General features: G+C 40.0%; 1 protein-coding gene across 2 annotated transcripts in view; it reads right to left on the reverse strand.

The window, feature by feature from the left end:
- STON2 (stonin 2) overlaps positions 1-27,988 on the reverse strand; it is a 67,892-nt gene that overhangs the window by 38,594 nt on the left and 1,310 nt on the right. The window contains exons 1-4 of one of the 2 annotated variants that reach the window (XM_015865118.2): positions 24,630-24,785; positions 13,909-14,107; positions 13,190-13,444; positions 6,879-7,076 (exon numbers count right to left, since the gene is read on the reverse strand). In XM_015865118.2, the coding sequence (XP_015720604.1) occupies positions 6,879-7,076; positions 13,190-13,444; positions 13,909-13,996 (541 nt within the window). In that variant the 5' untranslated portion in view covers positions 13,997-14,107; positions 24,630-24,785. Of the gene's footprint in view, positions 1-6,878; positions 7,077-13,189; positions 13,445-13,908; positions 14,108-24,629; positions 24,786-27,988 lie in introns of those variants that run through there. The other variant, XM_015865117.2, reaches the window with a different exon arrangement.

Below are 27,988 nucleotides of genomic sequence, written 5' to 3' on the forward strand. Positions count from 1 at the left end.
AACTGCATAGCCCTGCTTAAGCCTTCCCACCTAATCATAGCAGATTGCCTCATCATAAATATGGTCTTTAATGCAGCGCATGTTCGTGGCTTTACCAAGAAACAGATATTGTACTGACTAAGTTGAAGAAGCACAATGAAGATTTTAGAGTCCAGTTACAGCATTTGCTGGAGAGACACTCCAGCATTCAAAAAGGGGAAACAATGTACACACAACTGCGTCAATGGAGTGAAATGCCCTTTTTGTTTCCCCCTCCTTGGAGACTAAGAATTCAAAAGGTTGCAGAGAATCTTGCAGGTCTCCCAGGATACCCCATAGTTCACACTAATAATGTGTTGCTGGAGGCAACCAAGCCTGAACAAACAAATCAGTCTGGGGGGAGGAGGAGTGATGGGTTCATTAAAGCAAAGTCTCCAGTAAAGCCCCTCTCTATTTCTTTTATGTAAACTTTCCCACCCAAATCCTAATTCTGCTTGACTAGAGAAGGGCCTGCCATCAGTGAGGCATAGCACAGCACCCTGGGTGGAGCTCATGTCCCACTTCAGGAACCAGCTCACTGTGCCGCAGGCAAAGGCCCATAGCCGAGAAGGGCAGAGAGGCAATGAAGCTGGCATGCCAGCTGCTGCCTCAAATCAGCAAATGCCCTCCAACTGTCTGTTCCACTGGCCAAACCCCGCACCCAGATCACTCTCTGGGCCCTATGTGCCACGCTCTGTTCTGTTCAGGTCCCTCCCAGAGATTCATACCTACCATAAAGCATACAAACATGCTTAAGTGGAGGTAGAATAGAATGGGCACAACCATATGGAAAATATTTGTACTCTTTGCACGTTTTGGCTGGGTTTTTCTGGAGAAGGACCTGGCTGCAGGTTTTGCTGAAGAGAATCAAGAATATTGCTGGTGCTCATGCAAGAATATGAATTTATTTCCTTTCATTCAAAACCAACAGTCTTACCACGTGTACACGTTCTTGACAGGAAATATCTCAGCACCACATTCACCTTTACACACCTTTAAACACTAACAGGCCTTTGCAATTAATGACTACACAAAGCATACCCCAGTTTTTCAAAAGACACAGATCTATCAGATCAGCCTGAACACACAGTCAAAGTTACTGTGCTCCCTATGCACATATCAGCATTACTGTGTAGAGCTGCTGTCTTCGCAGAGTGCGCCAGAAAATCAGAACTTTTAAAGGCCCACTTTAACACAATGTGAAACCCAGGAAAGTGGCAAGTCTAAGCTTACACCTTATCTGCAGCTCAGATAACAATCAAAAGAGCCACCTATTTTAGCATGTCCATTTTACATGATGAGACCCTTTGTTAGGAGCCACCAGCCTCTATCCTACACTTCTTACTTTGGTACAGAGCACTGAAGACACCTATGTGTTAACTTATCCAAGTTTACATTGATCATACTCTAAATTATTCCACAGCCCCCAAACCTGCCTTAGGGTGTCAGGAAATAGTGCATTTTGTAATTGCCATTCCATTACTGCATTTTTTAAAACTATCAACAAAACCTCATGCTAGAGCCAAAAGGTGTCTATTACAGCCACTTACCTTCTCAAATCCTACCTACACAAAGATTTCCACCAACTAGAAGATTACTACAGGCAGCTGCACCCACAAGGTCTCACAGTGAGTGCAACAAGTTACTCCTCTTTCAGGTACCAGCACGCTTCCTTGTGTGCACATCTACAAAGCCAGTTAAGACATTACACCAAAGCTAATGAATACTTGGCCACTATTCTTTAATGCAAATGATGATGCAGAATGTAGTGATAAGAGCGCAAGAGGCAGGATAGATAATTAGAAGGAGGGAGTGGAAATGAAAATTAATGCTAACGAGGTAAGAAAATATTTTAAAGAAATTACTTGGATCAGGAGGCATGATATGTATCATCCCCAAACTCCAACAGAACTGACAAATGCAATTACAGCATTTTTACCAAGGATTTTTAAAAAATCAGTTCAGATGGGTATGGTACCACAAAACTGGAGAACAGCATACACAGTGACTATATTTGTAAGGGGTAAAAATGATACTGGAATACAATAACGCTGTGTACAATTAACAAATGTACAGTTAGAAGAGTGGTGTGGTTAGGACGGTATTTTACAGGTTTATAGTTAGAAAGATTATTGTGGAAAAAGACACTAAAAAAATGAAATGCTCACCAGTGTCCTAGGCTCATAATAGAAAACTCCAAAAGAAGGGATCTCCAGAAAGAGATACTTCCCTAGTGGCAGCCAGCCCTTAAATGGGTTCTAGGAGAGGTGCAGCCAGGCTCCACTCCTTCTGCTCACACAGGTGAATTGCCTTCACCTGTGCTCCTGTGGTTGACTCAGTCCGTACCTCAGGTGATCAATCAGTGGTTCAGGCCGTGACTCTACAGTTCCCATACACACTGAAAATCAGACTGCAATACTGTATAAGGCTTGGTAGTGAAAAAGTGAAAAGATGAAAAAGTGATGGAACCTAGTTTTAAAAGAGTTAGTTTGTTGCAGCTAAGCCTAAGAGTCTTCTGACAACTGATTTTCTAGACCAAAGATAGACCCATCTGCATTAGAAAAAGTAAATTTATTTATTATATTTTATTATTATTTTCTTTATTTAAAGATTAGGATTTTGGTCTCATCTGCCAAAAATAAGGACAATTAATCCCAAATTGCTTCTAACAGCAAATGAACAAGGTCATTCTGCAAGATTCATGTCACATCTGTGCTCCAAAAGTATTTGGTTTGATCAAGCCTAGACCAGCTTAGAAGTGGAAGTGTTCAAGCAGAGGTACACATCAACAGTCATCCTACAGTATGTCCTGTATAACATGCAAATATTCCATCTCCAATTATGCTTCAAACTGAAACATCCTGCTCATCTGTAAAAGCTCTGTCTGAACTCCTCTGACTTATCACACCAACATGTTTACCTCATCTAGGAGATGCTGTTTGCAGCACAGGGCCAACAACACAGATCAGAACTGAAACTACACTTATGAACAGGCAAAAAAAAAAACCCACTCAATTAGACAGAAGAATAACACTCTCTAAATATGTTTATGTTCATACATATATTTATTTATTTCTAGAAAAATGTTTTTAATTGAAACATTCCTATACAATAGGGAAAATCAGACCCAGTTCTTTATAACCATCACTCTCTCCTTTTGTATTTTGCCTCCTTCCTGCCTGAAACCTGATGTTTTTGGGAGTGCAAAAGAGGCCAGACTAATTCACAGAATCAGGCAGGATAAAACACAGTCTAGTAGGAGTAAGTAGGAACTTCTGAGCTTTCTTCTCTTTTCTTCCTATGAGAGCACTGCTTTATCCTCTCCTCCCCTATTGTGAAAGTCCTCATCATTCCTGAAGAAAAAGCAAGAAGCTGATAGCCCTACAGCAGCTGAAGCCATTCTTCTTCAAAAGGCAGGGAAATAGAGAAGATAACTAATCAGGGTTATATTACAGGGCAGAGAAAAGGCAGATACCGAACCTTTTAGGTTAGGGGACAGCATCAGCTGAGGTCACAAGAGTTGGCAGAACTGAGCTCACTGACATCTCAATTCTGTTTTACGTTTCATCACTAGGACAATCTTTTTTTGAAACTTAAAAAATTGCATGCTAAAATCACAAAGGACAGTTGAACAGCTCCAAGTTTTACTGCAGTTGATGTTAATCAGAAAAATACTACAGAGATACTTGCTGTCATTATGATCTGGGTGCAGAAAAGACTGGGTGAGGTTCCTTGGCCTGAGATATGCAGGAGGTCAGATTAGACGGACATAATGATATCATAGTCCTCTCTTCTAACATTAATGCCAGATGGCTGCAGACCAAGCCAGTTTTATAATTCTCTCTACTGAATAGATACAAATATGCTTTGGTTTATTGTGGTACCTGTTCTTTTTTCATTCTAAAATTTCTACCTTCTGCTGATGGACTTCCTGTGCCTCTCCTTCTTGCCATAATTAGGGACTAAGGCAGTGATCCTATCTCTCTTGCTGGTCTACTGCTTACACTAGCAATCTTCATGCCTGTTTCATAAACAAGTCTGCCATGTGACTGTAAGAAGAAGACTTCACAACAGGCCAGCTTGCACAACCAAGCCCCTCATTCCTCCAATGCAAAACAGGGATGAGGATTTGACACCTCTGTAGAAGACAGAGATATCTGGGTTCTTTAAAGAAGGCACTGAAGGTTAAAGAAGAACTGATTTCCAGTACACAGGTCTGATTTGGGACCACAGTTTCTCTCTCCCCTTGAATTATCTAGCTTTATAGTTCTACCTCACATATACATTAAATAAGTTAGAAATGCCTTGAGAAAAAATACTGGACTAAGACTGGATTACAGAACTTCTAAATTGCTACTGGTGGATGATGCCTGGAAGAAAAAGTCCTGCTTCTGGCACTGTACAAGGACAAGAATGTTTTGGGTTCCATCTCCTCTTCATGTTGTTGTTCCCCTCCTCCCTGAAGGCAGAGTTTGATACTCCTCCATGCAGTCCCTGCAGCAGGCCCTGGCAGGCTCTCCCATACAAAATTTGTTCCGTGTTTGCAATTTGGACACCAGAACATGCTGGTTAATAGTTATACAGCATTGCTGAAGTACATTTCTAGGCAGAAGTGAGTAACCGTCAGCATTCTCTATTTTCCCCTTTGCTCTAGTTATTAACGTTCATCATCTTCAGAGCTTATAATAATGCTTGTAGCTTTTTTCTGACATCCAATGCAAACAAATTGCACAGCTATACAATCTGTTCAAATTTGCTGGTTTGAAACTTACAGAACATCATCCCTTGCAATTATTGTATCAGGACTCTGTACTTCGCTGGCCAAAGTCACAGAAACAATATTTGTATGAGAACTAATGCATAAAAGACAAAGGGCAAGGTTTGAAAATTCAGTGCTGCAGTTAGTTCTTACTTTCCACTACTTCCAAGAAATAGCCAGAGCTGAGCTTTTCAGAATCATCTTCTCCAAGTTTTAAAAACAAAGCAGCAGAATCCCCTCAAAATATGCAGTTTATTTTGGAAATAATAAAACTCTAAAAGTTAATTCCTTGTGTTATTTATTAACTTCCTGAATTTTGAGCAGCTATGGGTCACATGTGCAACCTTGTATCTCCAAACATGCAGATGTTTTTAGAAAACAACACTGTAATTCTCTCATAGTCCCAATAGCCCTTGAGTTTTAGGAGAATGCCAGAAAGTGCAACTGGCCAGCAAACTGAACTGTCAACAGCAAACCAGCGTTTGCAGCTCTCCTTAGATACAAATCAGAACAGAAACTATAACAGATCTGACAACAAAGCACCTAAAATATATATGACAAATCAACAAGGCTATGCATGTATATGTCTACATCTATTTGCCTACAGGTAGATAGATAGATATGTAATGTATCTGTCTATATCATACACATATGTCCTATATATATATTTCTGTGATAATTGTATGCATGTATATTTATAGAACTATAGACATGTAGATACACATTGAATACATATATATCATGTACTGATATTATTATGTAACTATACGTAAAACTTTTACTTATATAGAATATTGTTCTATTAAATACGGAATAATATAGAATTGATCTCATCTATTTCATTATATACGCATATATTTTATTTATAAGATTTATTTTTTAATTAAACCAACACTTAATCAAAATTATTTTAGAGAAGTACAGTGACCTGCAGAAATCCAAGGCAAGCTGAATAAGGGAGACACTTTTAATTCAAACCACTTATTGGTGAGGTATTTATGCAGAACCTCAGAAGAGGTCTCAAGGCTTTCAGATTTCATATCACATCTACAAGACAGACACCCCTTTGCTCTGCTTACATGTAGACATTTGGCCTTTTTTGAAAATGAAGGCAGACATCCATTTCAGAATGAATAAATACTTCAATTGTATCAGTAACAGAGATGTCCTGTGTTACTTATCTCACAGAGCACAGCACAAATGCCACAAGTTCCTGCTCCTTTCAATGCTTTTTGATCCAAGCTGAGCAACATAGAAGTGCATGGTAGGAAGCTCTGAAGCAACAGGCCCCTTCACTAGCAGCAAATACAACTCCCAAGCACTGTAAAGCACACCATTTTCCAGATGCACTATGACTGAATAGCAAATCCTTGCTTCCAGATCTGCTCATACAGTATTTACATTTGCTACTGTAAAACCCATTGTCTTTACAGGAAATCATTAATCTTACCCTCACTCCATCCATTGGAGGCTTTCTGCACCACCCCCTCCAGTGAGTGTAAACTCCCAGTTTGGGATTGCTCAGGTCACTTCCATCTTTCCCAGGTATCTCTGAGTTAACAACTTACATAAAGACACACATAAAGATAAAGGCTATGGGGCCTGTTTTGGTCTTAAATAAAATACACCTGCCTCAATGTCCATCAAATAATATCATATTCAGGTGATCTTGTGCATCTTACAAAGAGAACAAACCTCAGTGAGGTTCAGGAAATCCATTCTCTCAACACATTGTTAAATTCACCACCTGAGAGAAATACACTTTATTAAATACCTGACATGTCTGAGCTATTATGGCAGAAGCAAATCAGTTTTCATCAGACTGGGAATCCACTGCCTTCCTCAGAGTGGGCTGGATACCTTCCAAGGTATTGCAGGTGCTTGCAAGAGCTCCAGGAATTGCCCTGGGAGTCTGCACAAAGCATGGGTGTGTCATTCCAGGTGTGCTTACTTGGGAACTGGACTAGAAAAAAGATATTAGTCTGCCTAATCCTTGAGCTTCTTCTGCTTTGGATCCATTCCCTGCATCCTACTTCTGAGAACAGTGTTTAAGTGACATCAAAAATACTGAGACAGAAAAACTTGAGGGCTTTCCTCTTACCAGCTGAATCTGCTGCAGATGTTCCACCACTTGTCAGGTCCTCAGTATTAATTGATTGCAGATCTGTGTAGGAGGGAGCAATGCTGGGGCTGCTGGCATCCTCTGAGTTGGTTGTCCAGCTGCTTTCTGATGCATGGGCTCGCCTCTCCAAAGAGCTGGAGGAGGGGGAAGTCCAGCTGGGTGCCTTTGGTGGAGACACTGGGCACAGGAAACAGTCACCAGTGAGATTTGCGGGGCAGTCACCCAGAGGTAAATGACAGCTATTCCAGACGTACGCTACAGGACCCTACTGAGGCACTGTAAATATAAATTCCAACAACTGCAGCAACATGGTTATTTTTTAACAACACACAGCAACTTAACTAGCACCTGGCACTGTTACCTTCCATTCTGTGCCCTGCACTCCATACTGCTGGCAGCTGCTGGCTTTCCTGTTGTTTAAGCACAATAGAAGCAGCAGTGTTACTGAGCAGTTAGATTTCATGTTTCTGTCTCTGCTGAAAACATTTGAGTACCTGTGTTGTGTAACCCAGTGGAGTTCTTAAGAGTATCAAGTGGTTTTATTATATTTAGTTAAGCATCTGCATCAGTGACACATGCTCAAATGTAGTAGTCATCTTAAGAAAGACTACTTAGGAAAGTCCCACATGGGACTAGCATATAAAACTAGAAAAACCTTTTGATGTGAATTAGAAATGGCTTTTGTTTTCTGAATATGCAGAATGAAGTGCTCTGTTCTGAATTAACTTCATAAAATATCTGTTCAGTTTAGGCCAAAATCTCATTCTACTCACTTGCCAGAAGTTACACTTCAAACAGTGAGCTATGCTTAACCATCATCTCATGTTGATTAAACAAATGTATATGTCCAATGCTATGAATGTGTTTTGTGAACTATCTGCCCATCATATCACTCAGATGTTAGAAACAATGGATGACTTCAGTGAGGAGTAAAAAATGAAAAAGGAAACTTAGGAAAAGTGCATTGACAGAGAGAAATTCTATTTTAATCTCAGCATAGTAACTGTTCTCTAAGTTAGTAAATTTATGTTTATCTTTTAAATTAACAAGATGAAAGTGCATTCCAAAACAGCATTTACAGAAATAAGTGATACATACGTTTGCATCTCAGCATGTAATATAGAACCAGCCTGAAAAATGCTTTGGAAGAAAATGGCAAATTAATGTTACAGAGGATTTCTCTCTCTCTAATCTGTAAAAATGGTGTGATGGGACACCATCTTCTTATGTTAATGTACATTTGCTGTCTGCATGGAGAGACTATCCAAACAGTGCTTGTAGGCTTACCAGCTCAGAAGTGCAAGTGTATTTTATGTATCTGTGCTATTACCCTCAGGTAAGCAATCAGTAACCTATTTGTATTTGTATGGCTGTGATCCTATGTGCTGAGCTGCTTCTGAGTAGCAGAAGAGGATCTGAGAGTTAGGAGATCTATCTCCTTATCACACGTATTGACAGTTATGTTGCAGCAACATAACCAAAAAATCTCCACTTCTCCATCCCGCACTGCTGACATATGTGAAGAAGTGCCAAGAACATGACTACAGTCTGACAGTGCCTCAGCCCTTCTGTTAAACAACCTTTGAGATATGTAAAGAGTCAGCCCCAAAACTTCACCTGAAGTGGCTTTGACAGACAGAATGCTCCACGCGGACCCAGAAGACAAGATTAAATTCTGATCTGAATATGCAAACCAGTAGCAAGAATCATCTTATTTTTTAGAATAAGTTTTATAAAAAGAATCTTAGATGTATATTTGCAGTCGTATTTAATTTTTACTTTTTTATTTTTTAAAATTTAATATATCAGATGCATATAAAATTTGATAATCCATTTACTTACATAATAATAACAATCTTTTTGTTAATTTGTTGCCTAATGAAGGAGACCAACTTGAACATCATTGCAGATATATTAATTTCACTCCAGGTGAGTTGAACCACTTTGGAAGAAGACTTCTTTCCTCCCCCTCCCCCCCAAGAAAGTGAATTTTATTTAGGGAAATAGCAGCCACAGAGAGCCTTTCTGTAACAGACATTCTTTAGAACCTTACTACAGCCAACTTCCACCTACCATTGTCCTGGGTTCCTGAACTTGGAACTGGAAAAATTTTCGCCACACTGAATCAAACAACTATCAATCTCAGAAAGTGAGATAAGCTGAAGTAAATATCCATATGTTTAGGCTTCTCTTCAATGTTCCTGCTGCTCTCCAGCCTATTCAAGTGCTGAAACAATTCCTAAATGGTGTAGGTGTTTTTCGCATTAACTTGGAATTCAGCCAATGTTAGTTGATGAAGAGGTTGCAGCAATTTTCATAACTCTGTTATTGTTGAAAGACCAGTGCCAGAACTGCCACTAAATGACAAATGCCACTGCATACAAAAAATTACATCATTGTTTCCTAAAGTGATAAATGTTTCCTTCTGTTTGCATTTTACTTTTTTTGATTCATTTGTTCCTAATACACTGTCTTGGCTTTCAGTACTAATCTACTAATCAGAAGATTTAAGCATTTGTTTCTTTTTGATGCATTGAGAATGTACTCCTTGACCTTCGCACTGTATTCCAATAAAAATTGTTAGCATCAATGCCGTTTCCCTTCCTATCAATTCTACACAGAATCTTAGATTTTCTTGATTTTAGGACAGCAACAGTTTGTCTAGTTTTCAGTTGCTGATCTTGTGTTGCATGTACTTTCCATTTTCAGACAGAACAGCACAAAACGATTGAGATGTGCCTTACTGTGGGACAGTCTCTCAAGGGACATTCTGCAAGCCCAGCTTGTGCAATTTAAAACCATGGAGACAAAGCTCTTGGGAAGGAGTGTGGGGGGGGGGGGATGGAGGAGATGACTGACAGATCTTGCCTTGCTCTAATTTTGGTGCTTTGCCAAATACCTAATTGAATTCAAGACTGCAGCTAACACCGATAGAATATGAGATTGCCAGCTGAAGGCCCGCTGTAGAACAAATGCAAATGTTTGTCACCAGCTGGCTGTGATCATTTGTTGATTATGTAATGGTTGTGATAGGAACATTTGGGTGATTCTAGAATCCCAGTTTTCATTTTCGCTGTGTGAGTCTGATGAGGCTGACTAGCTAGATGATAATTATGAGGAAAATAAGACTTTTTTTCTTTTTTTTTTTCTCCCAGCAAAAGGGAGATGTGTAAGAAAGAAGAGCACAATGCATCATTTCTTTGACTAAATATTTCTATGGCCTCACTCAAGAGCTACTGTTTCCCAGGAAGAAAGCCACGTGATTTTGCAGCTGCCATGTGTTTATGCATGAACCTGAAAGGCAGAAATATGCTGAAAGAAGGATTTTGCTAAGCATTTACTCTGCCTGAAAATGGTAGGAAGGTTTACAGAAACATCATAAATGAAGACAGTGTGAGCCTTACAGTGGAAATTATGTTCTTTTAATTTCTGTACTTCACATTTTAACTTTTCTTCTACTTTCTATATTCTTCATCCTTGCTCTCAGCACTGTTTCTTGCTATCAGTGCTCCTAGTTTCTGCTCCCTTGATAACACTGTCACTTTTGCCAGAACAACAAGGGTCCAGCATTACATCTTACATTTCTTTTAAGCATACTACCTACAGAATAACAATCACGTGGCTGCTGTCTTTTAAATTAGTGCCTTTTTAGATGGTGAGCACCCTGGCATAAATGTTCACCTTCTGAGGAACCTGTGCAGCAACATCACAGCATTGAGGTCAGGAAGTAGCACATTCCTCCCCCAGGACCTGTCCTCTGCTCTCGGGGCACTTATTTTATAAGCCATTTTCAAAATGTGTTTCCATGCAGCCTGGCTGTTGCTCTGGGTAACTGTCCAATCAGCTGAACAGATGCTTCAGTGCAGAGAGACAGACAGACAGTTTCCTCAGTGCTGGAGCCCTGACAGGAACAGAGCTGGGAACGCTAAGGCTTCAGGACAAAGCCCTTCACAGCTGCCTACGCAGGAAACAGGCTTCAAACACCTCCATCCTCCTCACACCAATCTGTCTGCTGATAGTTGGCGTTTATTCCCATCCCCCCTCCTCGACTGGCTATTTGCTATTGTACTTGTGCGGGTTGTTTGCTGCTGGAAATGAACAATTGCTGTCACTGCCGGCTTTCCAAAGAGCATGTGAGTGTCCCGTGTTTGTAACAGAAAGACTCTGGCCTTCCTGCCACTCACTGAAAAAAAGATGCGACCTGCAAATTAATTGCAAACAAAACTGAAGCTTATCCTACATCTTGCTGTCAAAGACCCTTCAGAGCAGACAGCCAGACACAAAGAGCTGTCATCTCCTCTGCGGTGTGACCTCCATTCACTCGCTGTCAGCTGTGCTGGTTGGGCCCCCTAAAAGATGAAGTCCAGAGCAGGAGAGGAATTAACTGATAAATATGGATTTTAAAATAAGGTTATGCACATCGCTTCTTCTTAGAGGAAGTGTCCCTAGGCTTCCCACACAGTTAATAATGAAACCCTGCCACCCACACAGTGACTACAGGGAGTAACAATGCAAGGCTCCTGCTATGCCTGTCAGGGAAACCGTCCTCCCCCATTAATCTCAGTTTGATGCTCAGTGTTGGAGTATATTAATATTCCATCACTTAGGGAAAGCCCTTGAAGGGCAAGAACATGTGTGTGCCTTCTTCAAAAACAGCAGTGTTTTTTGACAGTCTTCCCTGACCACCTCTTTTATGATTTCTGCAGGTTTTGCCTATGATCTGTGTACCGTGACCAGTACAAACCATGAGGCGCTGCTCTTGCTAAACACAGACCTTGAAACCAGGCCATGTTCCTTTAAGTACAGGAAAACAAATAATACATCATTAAGTTAGTTTTATGGAAGTTTTTTGTTGTTGTTGTTGTTATGGCAAGCTTTATTTAGTCTGAGCAAAGGCTTTTTTTGTTGTTTAATAAGAAGGTGAACTTAAGGTTTTCCAGTCAACAAGGATGCCACAACAGGAAGAAGGAAATGTGGTTTTATAGCAACCAACAGATCCATTCAAAAAAGTACGCATCTGTACGTACCTGTATGAGTAAGAATAAGAGAAAGTAAGATAGTTTGTATTTTTTTTTACAATAAACTATTTTGCCTCATCATGAAGTTATCTAACAAAGAGGTGAGGCACCTCAGTTTTATGGATTTTCCATTATGGGTGTTATTGTTTCTGTCTTTGTCACCTAGATCTGTAAATATTTACAATTAAGAGCAATTGAGAAATAAAGATAAGAAGGTCTGATGCTGACCTTATGAGAAAAATCATTGACTGAATATTTGCCAACATCTCCTGCACAAAGGTGGGACTGCTGTCTCTAGCAGGCTAGTGTGGACTAGCCTATAAAACCCATACAAAGAGCAGATGGAAAACAAAAAACTCAAATCCCAACACAAAGTCACCAGTCCAAGTATTCTGACAGAGGTGCTATTTATATTGCAGAGAGCATTTGGTGGACTCAGTGAACAGAAGACCATAACTTTCAAAATACTTTTGTAACTAGAAGTACCCAAGTGCAGTTATTAAGAGAATATCTCACCTTAAACATGTAGTCAACTAGTGTTTTCCTTGGGCAATTAATCAATATTCTCCTCTAAGAATGGACAGAAGTGTGTTCATACAGAAAAGCTAGTATCTCATACAGCTGTATCAGTTAGCACAAGCTGAGTAGGTAAGTCAAAAGGTTTTCATGTATGTTTGAAGTATGTCAGAAAGAACTTTTGCATTGGAGCAAAATCACATGCAGTCCTGATGTGAGAATCAGTTTCTGTTGTCTGTGTAAATTTCAAGCTGCTCAAGCATAAGAAAGCAGCAAAAAGAACTGCATGCTAGCTATCAGTAGTTCCAAGCTCCTCGCATAAGCCATGTGGAGATTACGAGCATATAAAGACAACAAGCAATCACCACTCTTCCAGTTCCAGTTTACAGGGGCAAACACAGCTCAGTTTCCTTTCAGATGGCTGTTCATACTTGTACCTAAGAAACATGACAACTATAAACCCCACTACATTGTTTGTCCATGAGTATATCTTGTTATTCTCCAAAACTGAATGAATCACAGAAGCTTCTTGTTTTATTTCCATGAAGAAGAGACATTAAGATTATGCTGCCAGGTCAATCAAGAACAATATTGTAGGCCCTTTTGGCAACCCTGATAACATGAACTGAGTTAAAATACAGTACAAACTAATAAAAATTAAGCCTTTGAGAAATCAAAGAGCAAGAAAAATATCTGGCAGCTCTCACTGTATTTTGTTAAATTACTAGAATGGATTTTTTCATGCATTTGCCTCACCTGCCTGTGACTGAGTTGGTGGAGCACTGGCCCATGGTGCATCCTCAAACTGAACCCAAGCTTTGATAGATGACAATAGATCAGCTTTGGGATACACATGGTTCTCAAGAACTGTAGAATCTTCCTTTGGCTTGTCACCTGAATTGTCTGGCTCTGTGTGCAAAAGATCCTGAAATTCTCCATCCACATTGTGGTTCTCTTCTGAGGAAGTATCTGAGGAAGAAAAACATTTTTCCAGAGGTTCCTCAGTGCTACCTAAAATAGAGACAAAGGAGAAAGACTGATAAGAACTACAATTACTTCACTATTTTTATTGAAATCTCTAAAATTTGCCATTAAACATACACAGATTTTTTTCCTTCACTTAATAAAATTTTAACCTAACAAAATTTTTAACCTACTTAGTTTTATAGTTAAGTGTAATAGGTAAGACTACTTCTGTGGTCAGCTGGATATTGTCTTGCAAGTCCAAGGATGGATTCAAACCTTGTAATGGGTCTGTGCTGAAAGCTGGAAAACACCTAACATTTTTGGCCCAAATTCTATTATACTGGGTTAATAAGGCATAATTCAATCTTTGCACATACCACTTCCACTTAGAAGGCAAGATCATTGGCACCATACAGTACAGTGGTATGCTACACAGTGCTGCATATATGACAGTATAATTCAAAACAAAAAAGACTTAAAAGGTTCAGTGGAAATCAGAGTTCTCTTACCTTGTGGTTTAACAGGGAGGAGCAGTTCATCAGTGAAGGACACCCACTCAGACTGGTGGGAGGCAATGACACTAGTCAGAGACGTCATATTAGCAGCAGGCTACTCATCTTCACTTGGTGTAAGAAGGAAGCAGAATGGGGAAGAGGCACAGTGAAATGAACCAGTAGGGGGAAACACTTTGTGCTTTCTTTTCAAATGCTGTTAAGAAAAGATTAAATCATAACTTTTAGACAATTAAACTCAAGAAACAATTGCTACTATTTTAATAATACAGACTTATTTACCACAGGCACAGTACTGCCAAAATACTGCAACCTTTGAGAGAAGAACATCACTTCTGTTGAGACCAGGGCTATAATTGAGCAACACCCTGATTAAAACATCTGAGCGTCTTCAAACACCCTCATGTTAAAACAGCCTGTCATGAAAATTCAGGGAACTGCTTCTTACAAACCCAGTAAGAGATGTTATGAGGGAATCCTCCCCAGTCTGGCAGATTTTCATTATGATAAAACTTAATTCCAGTTCCAACATATTGTCACATTCCTGTTCATCCTGTTGCCATACAAAATCTGATCCTTCCCAAGCGTTAGCAATAACTGGCAAGTCTCATTATTGATAGCATTTATGTAGCCAGTTCTGGAACTGGGACAGTTTGCTCATGACTGTCTTTGCAGTCAGGGCATGAAAGGACACCCACTTCTTTAGCTGCACTTCTAATTCTGCTGCTTGACTGGAACATTATATTAAGTTTAAAACACAATGTCTTATATCATGCCTAGAGTTCAGCATGATTTTGCTGCAACCCAGCAAACACTTCTACAGAAGTGGCCACATTAATTAGGATGTACTTCATTGGGACACACACCACGCAGGTCTGGGAATCCAGAGTGGGTAGGACACAGCCTAAGGCACTCTGACTTTTGGCTGATAGGTAGGAAAATCAGAGCTAGGGAGTGAAATTCTCCTTTTTCAAGCACCCATGACTGCTCCAGATATGCAGGCCACTTCAAAACTCTCAGAAAGCTATTGACTTCTATCTAGGAAAGACTGTGAGTTCTGCCCTTAATGATCTCAAGTATTGAAGGTCTTGTTGCCACAGTACACGAGTGCTTCAGAATACTAAAACACAGACTTGGCTATTTTAAAGAGCTTTAAGAGGCGTCTCTTGGCCTGCTGTCTCTCACCTAACTTATTTTGCTTTAGTAAAACTTCATGCTATTGTACCAGAACAGACACTGAGATTTTTCCTTGCTCTAAGCAGCATCTAGGTCCAAAGAAGAGAATAGCAGTTAAACACATTGACTCTCACAGCATTTTCTACAATAAGTAGGCCATTCCATATTTCCAGGATGATTATTCTATCTAGGGCCACAAAGATATCAAACTGATGAAGACTCATCAGCACATAAGAGTTGCATCAAATAGCTGAAGAATTCTAAAGCCTGAAAGTCACAAAACAGCCTGACAGAGAGAATTCATGGGCTATTGTTCATTGCCTGAAACTGAAAACTTGACCTTCTAGAGCAGAAATTGAACATAAAAGATTGTTTCCTACAAACACAAAGAGGGGTTCCCTAAGATGGAATGCTGATGGTTAAAGGCAATTTCACAGAAGGTATGTCTCCTTTCATTACAAACTTTTCAGACCTTGGATGCTATTAATAGAAATTGCAAAGCTAAACAGAGAAGTAAACAAAGAGAAAAAAGAATAATCTGATATTTTGAGTCCCAGGGATTCCATATGAAGGAAAGAGTAGATGACCTTTCTAACTTGTTTTTCTCAAGCGACTATTTAGGCTGGGTTTTTTGTTTGGTTTGGTTTTAGCTTGTTTAACTCTCCGTAACAAGACATCTTTTCCTAAACAACTGAATACTGACTTCTTCTTTCTCCTGGAAAAGACTGGACAGAAGCATGAAATGACAGGAAATGAAAAAGGAAAACAGTTTATTTTGTACTTAATAGACAGAGACGCCAGTAGAACTCTCTATATGTTTTTTATAAATGTCAAAAGAAAATAGACACGAAAGAAGACAAGAAAACATACAGTTTCAGCTATGTAGGTATGTGAGAGAATCAAACAATTATTTTAGCAAAAATTTGCTCTTCTATGCTACAGCCCTGGGACAAGCGTTTTGTCTAAATCCACTCAAAGTTACTTCACGGTCTATAATATCAAGCAGAAGTAGATTTGCTCTGTTCGGTCTGTTCTATAAACTGTTCTAGTCTTACTGCTGGATTTTAGCAAGGTGCTCTGTTATGTCAGCATCACAGAACCCTCTAATTATAGAAGAAATGAGGTCCCTCAGCCTGAGATCCCGGTCAAGCTGATGGAGGTGGCTTCAGGTCTTCACACCCTACAGACTATTACAAAGCCCATCATAACATGCATACTGCAACTATACAGCTTCTCCACTGCTGGAATTTTCTACAGGCTTCCCAGTCTGGTATCTGAAGGCGGTTGTGCTGGTGTACCAAAGCTATCACAGCTTTTAGATAAGTAGTCTGGAACTGCTGAGTAGTCTGAGTAGATTGCAGTGTCAAAGATTTCCAGAGCAGAGTCATTTTGAGGATAAATGTTAAGATGAAAAAAATTTAAATAGAGAATTTTGTATTCTCTCAGCTTTCACAAGAAACCTCTGATCCCATCGCCTGACCAAAGTGCCTGTAACAGAATTATGAGTAATGTACAGCTAATTTCTGCATAGACTATGTGGAAAAAATATAACTTGACCTCCAATCATTTTTACTTTCCAAAATCATCCAAAGGAAAAAAATAATCCCAAGCTAAGGCATTATGAAACAAGGAGCCTTAGCCAGCATGACACCAATGTGACTGCACGTTCTATTAAGAAAGTGATGCTGTGATCTGTAGAGGTGTTTGTCTTTTGGGGATCCATTTGACAAACTGGAATCCTTTCCTTAGGGGGGGAGTGGGGGGAAAAAAAGACACTCATCATTTTAACAATGTAGAGATTACTCTGCAAGTGAATTTTGGAGTTTTTCTCTGCATCCTTCAAGTCCTTACAAACATCCACACCTATTTCTAGAGCAATTTTGGAGCTAGGGTTAAGGGAACAAATAGATCCTTTTTTACTCCAAGTGAGCTACAGAAAAGCAAAAGATTATGCTATATATCTCAAGCAAAAGGAGGTGAAAACAGACTTAATGGATCAAAGTGTTCCCAGGCCAGCGTTACACCTCCATACAGAAATGGAATTCATGTCAGTTTAGATTTTGTTTTTTCTGGATTTGCATTATGTGGATTAAAGTTTTGGTACATAATTGGTAAAGAAGAAAAAAAGGGGACTCACTTGATTTTTATAAAAAAAATTGTGATTCAAAAGTTTGTGAATGTGTGTAACTACTGCTACACTGTAACTAAGGTACAAAGCTAAATGTTATACATATTGATCCTAATGATCCTTATCATAAATTCCAGCACAGTGCTTTGACCACAAGGTCACGAAGTTCTAAGAGGCTTAAATTTCTGCTTTAAGTTTCCCTTTTTCACATTACAGCTTCACAGTGGAGAATGTGAATCGATGTGACAAATGGATGACACTTATTTCTAGTTCATAAAGGACTGCAGAGCTGGAACAAAATTCCTTGGCTATTTAGTCCTCCTGATGCTTTTACTGATGAGATTACATTACTTAATTCCTTTTTAAAATTGATGAACATTCACTTTAAAATGATGGACTACATTCATTAACCTTCTCTCATTCCAAATCTATGTAAATTCACAGTTTCTAGCCACTTCCATCATGACACAGTTACACGTCTCTCTTTTTTCACACCTCTGCTCTAGCAACAGAGGAAATATCCTCCTCCTTTGCTATTGCTAAGCCAATAGTATATAACTGAGCAAGTCACATAATAACTTCTTGCTAGGGGTCTCACACCCAGCACAGTGTATGCTGAGCCTTCATTTCAGGCAGAACCATTAGGCACTACGTGAATACAGACACCAACAGTAGTAACAGCATGGATTCACCAAGGGTAGATCTTGCCCGACCAATCTGGTGACCTTCTATGATGGAGCGATGGCTTTGGTGGACAGGGGAAGGACAATGGATATCATCTATGTGAACTTCTGCAAAGCCTTTCACATGGTCCCTCACTACATCCTTCTCTCTAAATTGGAGAGGTGTGCATTTGAAGGATGGACAGTATGATGCATTAGGAATTGGCTGGCTGGATGCAGTCAAAGGGTTGTGATTAATGTTTCTGTGTCGGTGGAGGTCAGTTATGAGTGGTGTCCCTCAGGGGTCAGTCTTAGGACAGGTACTCTTCAACATCTTCATCAGTGACATAGACGATGGCATCAAGTGCACCCTCAGCAAGTTTGCGGATGATACCAAGCTGAGCAGTGCTGTTGGCACATTGGAAGGAAGGGAAGCCATCCAGAGGGACCTAGACAGGCTGGAGAAGTGGGCCCGTGTTAACCTAATGAGGTTCAATAAGGCCAAGTGCAGAGTGCTGCATTTGGGTTGGCAAAACCCCAGGTATTTATATAAACTGGGGGAAGGTCTCCTTGAGAGGAGCACTGCGGAGAGGGGCCTGGGGGTCCTGGTGGATGAGAGGCTGGATATGATCCAGCAATGCATGCTTGCAGCCTGGGAAGCCAACTGTGTTTTGGGCTGCACTAAAAAGGGATGGCCAGCAGGGAGAGGGAGGTGATTATCCCTCTCTATTCAGCACTTGTGAGACTGCAGTACTGCATCCAGGCCTGGAACCCCTGAAACAGGAAGGAAAGACTTGGAGCGGGTCCAGAGGAGGGACACTAAAACGATCAGATGGCTGGAACACCTCTCCTATGAGGGAAGAGTTGAGGGAATTGGGCTTGTTTAGCTTAGAGAAGGGAAGGCTCCAGAGTGACCTAATTGCAGTCTTCCAGTTCTTGAAGGGCATAAGCTAAACAAGTTCTGTTATGCATAGCAGAAAAAGAAACTAAGTGAAAAGAGCAGCAAAGAAGCCGTGACTGACAATGGCTTATGTAACAATGAAGTTCCACAGATTCCAGGAATGTCTCAAGGAAAAATACGTAATTTTATTTTGACCATGTCTGTTTGGCAAAGTTCTACAGACAAAAAGTTCTAATAGCATGAACTGCAGAGTGATTGCTTCCTTGGGCGAATCTCCAAGTGAGTGAGAGCTCATGGACTTTTTCCTCTCAAGTTGGTGTGCAATAGGCAGTGACCATCAGCACATTGTGGCCTGAATAATAAGCAAATTCCAAACTGGAAATCTGTTCTCAAGCATCCAAAGAAAGTCCTAGGTATGTTAGGAAGCTGCAGCAAAAACAAAACCCAGTGACAAATGACACAAAGAAAAAAAAAAAAAACAACAAAAAGATGTTTGAAATAAATCAAAGAAATAACAAAATTCAAATTTCATTATTAGAGAAAAATAATTGCCCAAATATTTCACATAAGAATATCTTACGAACAGCATAGATGATGAGAAGAGCAAGTCATAATTGATTATTTATTTCCTGATATTGATAATCAGGTTTTCTTCATGTATTCAGCCCCTTAGCTTATAAATTGCTCTAAGAAAGTTTCTGTTGGATTTTGAACTCATCCCTGTTCCCCAACGACTCCAATTTACATGTGTTGTTACATGAGTTCCATGATTTCAGATTCAGCTGAAGAAGTTCAGCCACAGTCTGTGCACATGACACTTGTATGAGAACTCTCAATAGATAAGGAGGAACTTGGTCTCTAAGGGAGTCAAACTGACTCACTTGCAGAGTTCCAGACTCTCTGGAAGCAGGAACTACCTTTCCTGCTGCAGATCACACCTAAAAGAACAGCAACCAGAGCTCTGTTCAAAGTATGGTCATGTTTACTGTCTGCCATTACCAGATAGTTCATTTCCACTATCCCATGGGCAGATGACACAGATGGCTGTTTTAAACAGAGACGGAGTGAGGAAGAGTGTGCTACTGATGATAATCAGAGCCATCTGGCACACTGGGTGACCAAGAATTGGTGTGGGTCCCCCTGAGCACAGGGCCAAGTATAACCACTCTAATTAACAACTATATCCAATTACTTTAACAGACTAAGTGCTCTGTCTAAATTCACAATGCAATCAGTGACAGAACCGGTCTTAAGGCTGAGGTGACCTGAAATGCTCTTATTTTCTCTAGACCACAAAAATCCAGTGATACACAAAAACATGCCACACAAACACACAGCTGAGTTTTACTGGAAACTGACAGTAAGAAAAGAGTGTCTGTCGGTGATGTGTGGGTAAGGAAGTCATAACCATCTCCCTCAAGAATATTTGCATCAAGTCTAATATCTGAAAGCTGTTATTTTCTGTACTCCACAACTTCTCTGCCACAGAAGCTCCTCTATTTTTCAGAAAGAGCACCTTAGATTCTCTCCTGCAGAAAACATCATGATATTCAGACAGTTCAGAAGGCAATGGTCTTTCTCTTTTTGCTTTTTTTTTTTTTTTTTTAAGAAATTTTTTAGAAATGCTCATAACCAGACCCAATTAGATATTATACTATTTAATGGCTTCAAAATCTGATACTGGAAGAAAAGCATCAACATCCTACTCTTTGTACTCCCAAGGACTTGAGTAACATAAAAAGGTAGAAGGGAAGAAACACAGAAACAGAAACAATTGAAATTATTTATTTTTTCCTCAATGATTATGAGTAAGGTCTAACAGGCAGAAACTAAGGGAAAGTGTTAGACAAAAATGTTTGGCACTGATAATTCACATTCTCCGTCATGTCAGTAGCTCTACATTTCAGGACTCTTTAAATATAAATAAACCCACTCACTGTGGGTTCACTATGTATTCAAAGCATGACTGAAGTCTCTGGCCATTTAACTGCATTAGAACAAGAAGGATAATTTCCCAAACTGCAGCCTTCCAGCTCAAACCAGAATCTGAAGCAAAGACCAGCCTTGTCAAGTGTTTCTCTTAGGATACAGAGCAGCAGTGCTGTAAAACTGGACTAGGGGAAAAAAAAACACCACAATGAAACACAAGAAATAGGCAAGATGCTAATTAAGCTAGCATAGTTAAAATCTGTAGATTTCCTTTCCCATCACCACTGCACAAATAGAGAACAAATACGCAAAGCACTGGACTTAGGGTTTGATCTCCCAAGAGCTAGACTTCCAAAGCTAAACACTGATCCCAGACTTCTATACATTATTACTATGCACATCACAAACTCTCTCTAACCCATGTTCACTTTAACTCACAAAAGGTTGATTTATTCTACTACAATAACTGACATACTGATCCATAATATGGGGAGGGGACTAGGCTTAAAAACTGGTTTATTCTGTCAAAGCCCACAATTGAATCATATAAGGAATATGTTTATCAAAAGAGAGCTCCCCCTGAGCACCCTGTTTTAGATTATTCCAGTCTAAATCATGCAGTTAAGCTATGCAGATACACTCCATTCACTAAATCCTCTAAAAACCATTGTACCTTATTTGCTGTTGTGATGGTCATCAAGATGTGGTTTTCTTTCTAATTTGTCAAGCTCAGTGAAATAAAAAGCTCAGTGTCATATAGTTAACCACCCCAGAAGAACTATGTCACTGCAGAGTGCCATCACCCAGAACAGCTGTCCACAGGTGAGCACAGATAACAAAGCTCTACTGTACGCATCCTTCTTCTAAACTGAAGCTAACAACAAAAGAAAGTGATCGTACATTTAATGAAATACAGTGCTGGATGATGCACACTGTTGCAGTAAATACACAGCCTGGCTTGCACTAAATATCATCCTATTCTGGCAAATGCTAAAATTCCAGCAGTGCCCGTATACCTTGCCACTGATTACTGCTTTACTCCCGGAATCCAGCATGACTCTAAAACCAATATTGTCTCCATCAGTGAAAGGAGAGCCAGCATAATTCCTCCACTACCTTGGGACTGATTTTTGTTGCAAAAATGACATCAGGACTTTATCTTCTGATTTTTAGCCAAGTTCACACTATGGTTAATGTTAGAAATTCAGTGAAAACCCTTTGCTGAAAATGGTGGGTATAACCTGTTGCCATCAGTGAGCTTTAGTTAAACTCATTTTGGACTAAGAGAACACAATAAGAGAAGTCAGGCCTTCCTTAAACACTAGTCACATTCAAGGCAAGGCAAGAACTGGATCATTCACACAGAGATGCTTCACTGGAGGCTGAATGCCTACAGAGCGGATGGGCATTCATCTGGCTGAGCAGTATGAACAGGATGGGAGAACAGATTCTGAGTGACTGGAAAACACAGAATCCAACTGTGAAAGCAGAGAAAAAACAAGGAGCATTGAGGAAGCGATGCAGCCTTGAAAGAAAGCAGTTTGCCCGTGCTGAATATTGGCTGGAAAGGGAGACTGGGAACACTGAGGCAGAAAGTCCTGTTCAGTTCATGTTTTCTCTGTATTTCCATATCACTATCAACTACATGTATAAATAAGTTCTCTGTACCTATACTTTTATATGACATCTTTGATAACTTCAAAGCTGAATCTGCAGTACATTTCAAAGGAATTAAAATTAAAAAGGGACTGCACTGTAAGGAAGATGCTATCTGAGGGCTAAGCATACAGGCAGTCTTAAAACGTGAGGCTGTCTTCTAGCCTGAGGAAGTGCTACTTAATTATTTAAAGCCAGACAAAATACAGCACTCTGGAAGAGGTATCAGGGGAACAAACTTGCCCTGACAGAAAATTCCTGAGATGATCCAACTGGTCTTTCCTCGTTTCCAGCCTCCCGAGAGCCAATTGCAGTTATGCAACTTTGTATCACGCCAGGACACCACAGCCCTCCAGGGCAACCCACAGATACCATGTTTGTTGTCACGCTTTATTTTAGATGCTCTAAATATAGGTCCATTACACTCAATGGTGCCAATTGCTTAACATGACTGCCCCTACCTTCAGGGGAATGGAAAGCACCTCGGAAAGGAAAATATGCTTGAGTAAAAGGGACTCAGTACCTTATAAGCCAGTACCAAATACACACGCACACACAAAGGATAAACAAAGATCTTGACCAGTCAAAGACATAAACAGTACAAAATAAGTGGAACTTTATGGTCCACCTACAAACTAACACAGCTATGAGCCAACAGAGCTATTCTGCTCCTCACCCCACAGTGTGTCTCAGTAGCACAGTGTAAACAGTTAACAATAACATTAATGCAGCATTAAAACTCTCTTTCCAGCTCTTGGGGCTGAACTCCAGCAACTTTTGACAAAGGATGTGTACCCAATGAACCAGTTTTGAAAATGGGATGCAGACAAGCAGTTTGTAAATTATCTGAGATATCTATGTCCCTCTTTCACAGAGGCACAGATCCAAAGGGACCGAGACCCTCAGTTTCTGTTACCTGAATGGGCAGTGACACATTTCAGCAGAGTTGTAAATCCAATTTCATCTAAATTTTCCCAGAAACAAACACTGTTTCTCAGAACAACCAAACCAAACCAACCAAACAAAAAAACCCAAACTGTTGAGAACAACTGGAAGTCAGCAGAATTAAAAGACATATTTTTAAGACAAATTTCCTGAAAGAAAAATAAAAGGGGTGTGTGTGGGGGGGGGGGTTGATTAAAACTTTTAAGTCAGCACTCATTTCAGTGTCACAGAAAAGCTTTGTCCCTCTGTTTTGAGCTGTAGCTACCAGAGGTCTGTGGTCATTCTCAGTCAGTCTTAGCCCCAAGCATCTTTGTATCAATAGCTTGGATTAAGCATGAGGAATATTTGTAATATTTTCTTAGGGAAAAAGAAGTGAATGCTAATACACCAGTATCAGAGTCTGATTATACATAAAGCGTGGTAAATCAATTCAGCTCAATCCCATTGAATCAGTTAAATTAAATTTACAGAAGTCACAAAGATGAGTTACTTGTGAAGAGGGAAAATGCCCATATCTGCCCCGTCTGTTCTACCACAGCCATTTTCCTTCAATGACACTTGAGATTCTGTCAGTGAATACACAATAAAACATGCACGCAGATACTCTCTGAGCCCTTTTCCCTCACACTGAGCCCACGTACTTTATAAGTTGGAATGACATTTAAACTGTAGGTCTGATGCTTTCACCACATATAATTTTTGCATATGGGATATAATTTTTAGTCAGGTAAATACATGAACTTCAGTGACCTGGAAACAATATGTCTAGGACCAGAGAAGAAGGAACATTTCTGGTTGCAAGTTCCCATCCTAAGGAGCAGCTGGTAATTAAAAAGCAACTAACCATTAAACTTCATACTCCAAATTCCTCCCCATAGCTGCTCCACTCAAACCACTTTAATAGAAAACAAACCAGCTTTGTGCAATGGAGCTTGACCAGCTCAGGTTTCAGTTATACAGCTAGTAATACTGATTCCCTTTGAAAACATTTAGCACTGTTTTTTCCATGCATTTCAGTCACCCACATGACCACAAAACCACTGCACAGTTCAGCAAAATGGTACTTTCTGTTCACAAGAGGCCTCTGCTCTAGACAGTGGGAGAAGAAAAATTGCTATATCATATACCCTCCCCATTTTCAAGAGCAAATTAGAGGTAAGGCTTTCATTTCATCTCACAGCTGGCAACCTCAAGATCCTAAGGAGATAATTAGCTTCTATAAATATTCACATCTATAAATGCCAGCTAGATCTTGGCCAGAAAAGCATAAAAAAAAACAAGTAATAACCCTACAAAACCAGATCTGAGTTCTCCAGCTTACCAGATAGGTCTGATGGGGACCTCAGCTCCAGAGCACACCGGCTGCTCCTTGGGGATGAGAGAGCTGTGGATGGCTACAGCACCTTCATCAAATCTTGAAGCCTATTGGCCAATTCTGTCCTTAACTTCAAGTCAAAGGAATTGTGCTGAGACACTGAGTTCAGTTACCTTAATAAATGGAGATGAATCACATTTCACTCAACTCCGGACACCAGAGTTCAACATCTAAGATAGTCATCTGATGCTCTGTTTATAGTCAGTGGATGGAAGATGACACCTCCAGAGAACCCTTCGTCTGGTCTATTTTAGAACAAGGTGAATCCTCCCCATGTGATGACCCATGGCAACTCACTTAGGCTTGCGAGTCTTTTGCACACCTAAGCCAGGGCACCTGAATCTTAGTCACAAATAACATTGTAAAAATTCACAATTGTCACTTTTTCTTCTTCTTTTTTTTTTTTTTTTTTCCAGCATTTTAGGAAATGCTTTGCATCAAGCAAAGCACACACTGAAGGATTTCAGGCATGGCCGACAGCAAAAACTCTTTAATTCATGGCTCCCTTCCACCAGACATACAGAGCTTATGTTTAAGAAACACACATATTTCAGCAACCTACTTGCTATGAAAGTATTTTCTATTCATAAAGCACCATTTGTCTCTGTTGCTATCCAAGGAGCAGATGCATTAATGTTATCTTGTACCTTAACCTTTTCTTTTTAAATTTTATTTTCTGGTGTTTGTTTCCCTCATAATTTTGTTTAAATATACATCAAGGATTATGTTAAATTAAAAAAAAATAAAATGAAAAAGATTATATACACGTATATAACATATGTTATATTATACATAAGTTTATGGTACCCTTTCAGCAAGAGTAGAGATGTAGGGTGAAATACTTGGCATTAAGAGAGACAACGCATAACTTGAAGTAGAAGCCTCTAAAAAGTAATCTCCAATCAGATCCTGTGGAGGGAATTAGCACTTGGAGAACATTATGCGAGTCCCCAGAGCGATTTGTCCTCTGGCTTGGTTTCATCTGTAATGAAACCTGTTGATGCATTCTGATATGAAAAGTGCAACAAGAGTGGATTACTGGACGTTCACTGCAGAAGTACATTCCTGTTTTAACACACTAATGCATATGCACCCATGGCTCTTCCTCAGACTTATTTTCCCCAATTCCTATCAGGATTTTTATACCCTGCCATTTTGAAAGTGGTGGGATCATACACAGAGTTCATCTTATCTGCACATTTAAAAGATGAACAGCGGAAAAGAAAAAAAAAAAAGATATCAGCAGCACATAAGGAATTCATAAACCCTATTTGGGCAGCAATTGCATCTGTATAGACACGCTTAGATGGAATTGCAGCACACTTTCAAAGACTTACACACTGATCCGGGGAAGTTCTCAGATGTATGAGCTACAGGCTTCCAGTTGTGCTGCCCAGGATCCAAATGCACCTGCTCACAGGCACAGCACTGAAGACAAATACACTCATCCTAATGCACACATAGACAGGCACTCCTCCCTTGAGGTTAGTGGTTGTAAAATGATTTTATCCATTAGCAGAACTTGCAGTCCTTTACAGTACTACCCAGCAAGGTTAAACTGCAAAGAAAACATGCTAAGAAATCAGAGAACAAAAACCATCTGATTTTGTCATTGGGTGTTTTATGAATTTTTCTCATTTTAAATAACACAAGCAATTCAGAAAAAATGCTGGAGAATTTCCTTCCAAGGGCTCTCCTTTCCAGGCTGACAGAAGAGCACTCTTAGGGAATTAGCTCATATACATCCAACTTCTACATAGCAAGATTACATTACAAGATTGTTGTCACCACATGAAACCTTACAGATGTATAACTACTCTCCTGACTGTGTTTCTGTTGTTGTTTTTCATAACTATTTAAGTTTTTCCATTTTCAAAGACAAGGTTGTCACTGCTGCAAAGGCTTCAGTGTGTTTTTTTTGTAGCGAGGGGCACAAACCTGAACAGTTCTTGAGGCTCAGACCCACAAGTGCTTTGCAGAAAGCCTTGGTGCAACATTGGGGCCAAAAACTGCCTGAGGCCATGGTGTTGCAAGGAGCAGCATTGAGGCAAGAGGATTAAAGCTCCACGGTCATGTAGTGGTTGGTTCTGCCTTGGTAAGCACTGTGCTGAAGGGAAAAGCCACTGCTACAACAGGTGACAGAAGCCTCACAGAGTCGAACATCTTGAGGATGAGAAACAGCATTGAAATCTGTTACAAACCTCTCGTTTGCTGATGCCAGACTCGAGATAGCTGAAAATGAAGAGCTCTAAACATGATGTATTTAGCCCACGTACAATATGGCTTAACCCACACACAGTCTGGATTTCCCAGCAGTGAACAACATCAGTAGCTGAACTGCCTTCCCAAAAGCTGTAAGGAGCACCAGTGGATGCTCAGGAGTCAAAACCAGTCCCAGGAAGATGCAGTTGCTGCTTCCTTACATTGCAACCCTTGGACTTTTATTCAAACCAAACACACAACAGAGCATGAATTATGCCACTGGCATAACTGCAGTTCCCAGGAACTCATAGGAAGAAGATCTGCAGTTAACAAGGTGTTCTGGGAAGCGATAATTAGAACTGAGAACGTGAATCGTAAGTGGCTACACAGCCAGCCAGAACCAAGATGCAGTGCAACATGTGAGAAAAAAATCCACACAAGAACAACAATAAAACAGCCCATTTCTCTTCTCAGACATTTAATGGTCAGTTCTTGATAGTTTTCACATTTTAAAGATGATTTAAAAGCCAGGACTATAAAAGACCACTTATCACTGGAGCAGCCAGCTGTATTTCTAAATGCATGCAAAATGAGGCATTACATCCTAGGGAACTACTGTGACTTGCTTAGTGCCTAGGGGTTTCATAGGAGTATCACAAAATAATTGTAATGCTGTATGGAAAAAAGCAGAGATTATCACCTGACCGAAGCACGATATCACAGATCCAATCTAATTCATAACAAACACCACTTCATATTATAATCAGTTAGAACCCTAGAAATATTACGGTTGGAAAAGATTTCTAAGATCATCCAGTCCAACCATCAATCCATCACCACCATACCCACTAACCGCGTCCCTCCAGGGACAGTGACCCCACACCCCCAGGAGCAGGTGTTGCAAAACACCACGTCATAGAACCCACTAAAGGTGAGGATCACATCATTGTGCTTTTTCATAACACAAACTTGATCCAATAACAAACTCGTTTAACTGCCAAATATTAAGGCAAACTCCATAGCCCACATGTGTATTATTCAAGATGAGCAGAGAAAGGAAAAAAGAAACTGAAGACAAACACACTGGGGAACATGAGCAGCCA

The sequence above is a fragment of the Coturnix japonica genome, chromosome 5, assembly GCF_001577835.2.
Source record: "Coturnix japonica isolate 7356 chromosome 5, Coturnix japonica 2.1, whole genome shotgun sequence".
Lineage (NCBI taxonomy): Eukaryota > Metazoa > Chordata > Aves > Galliformes > Phasianidae > Coturnix > Coturnix japonica.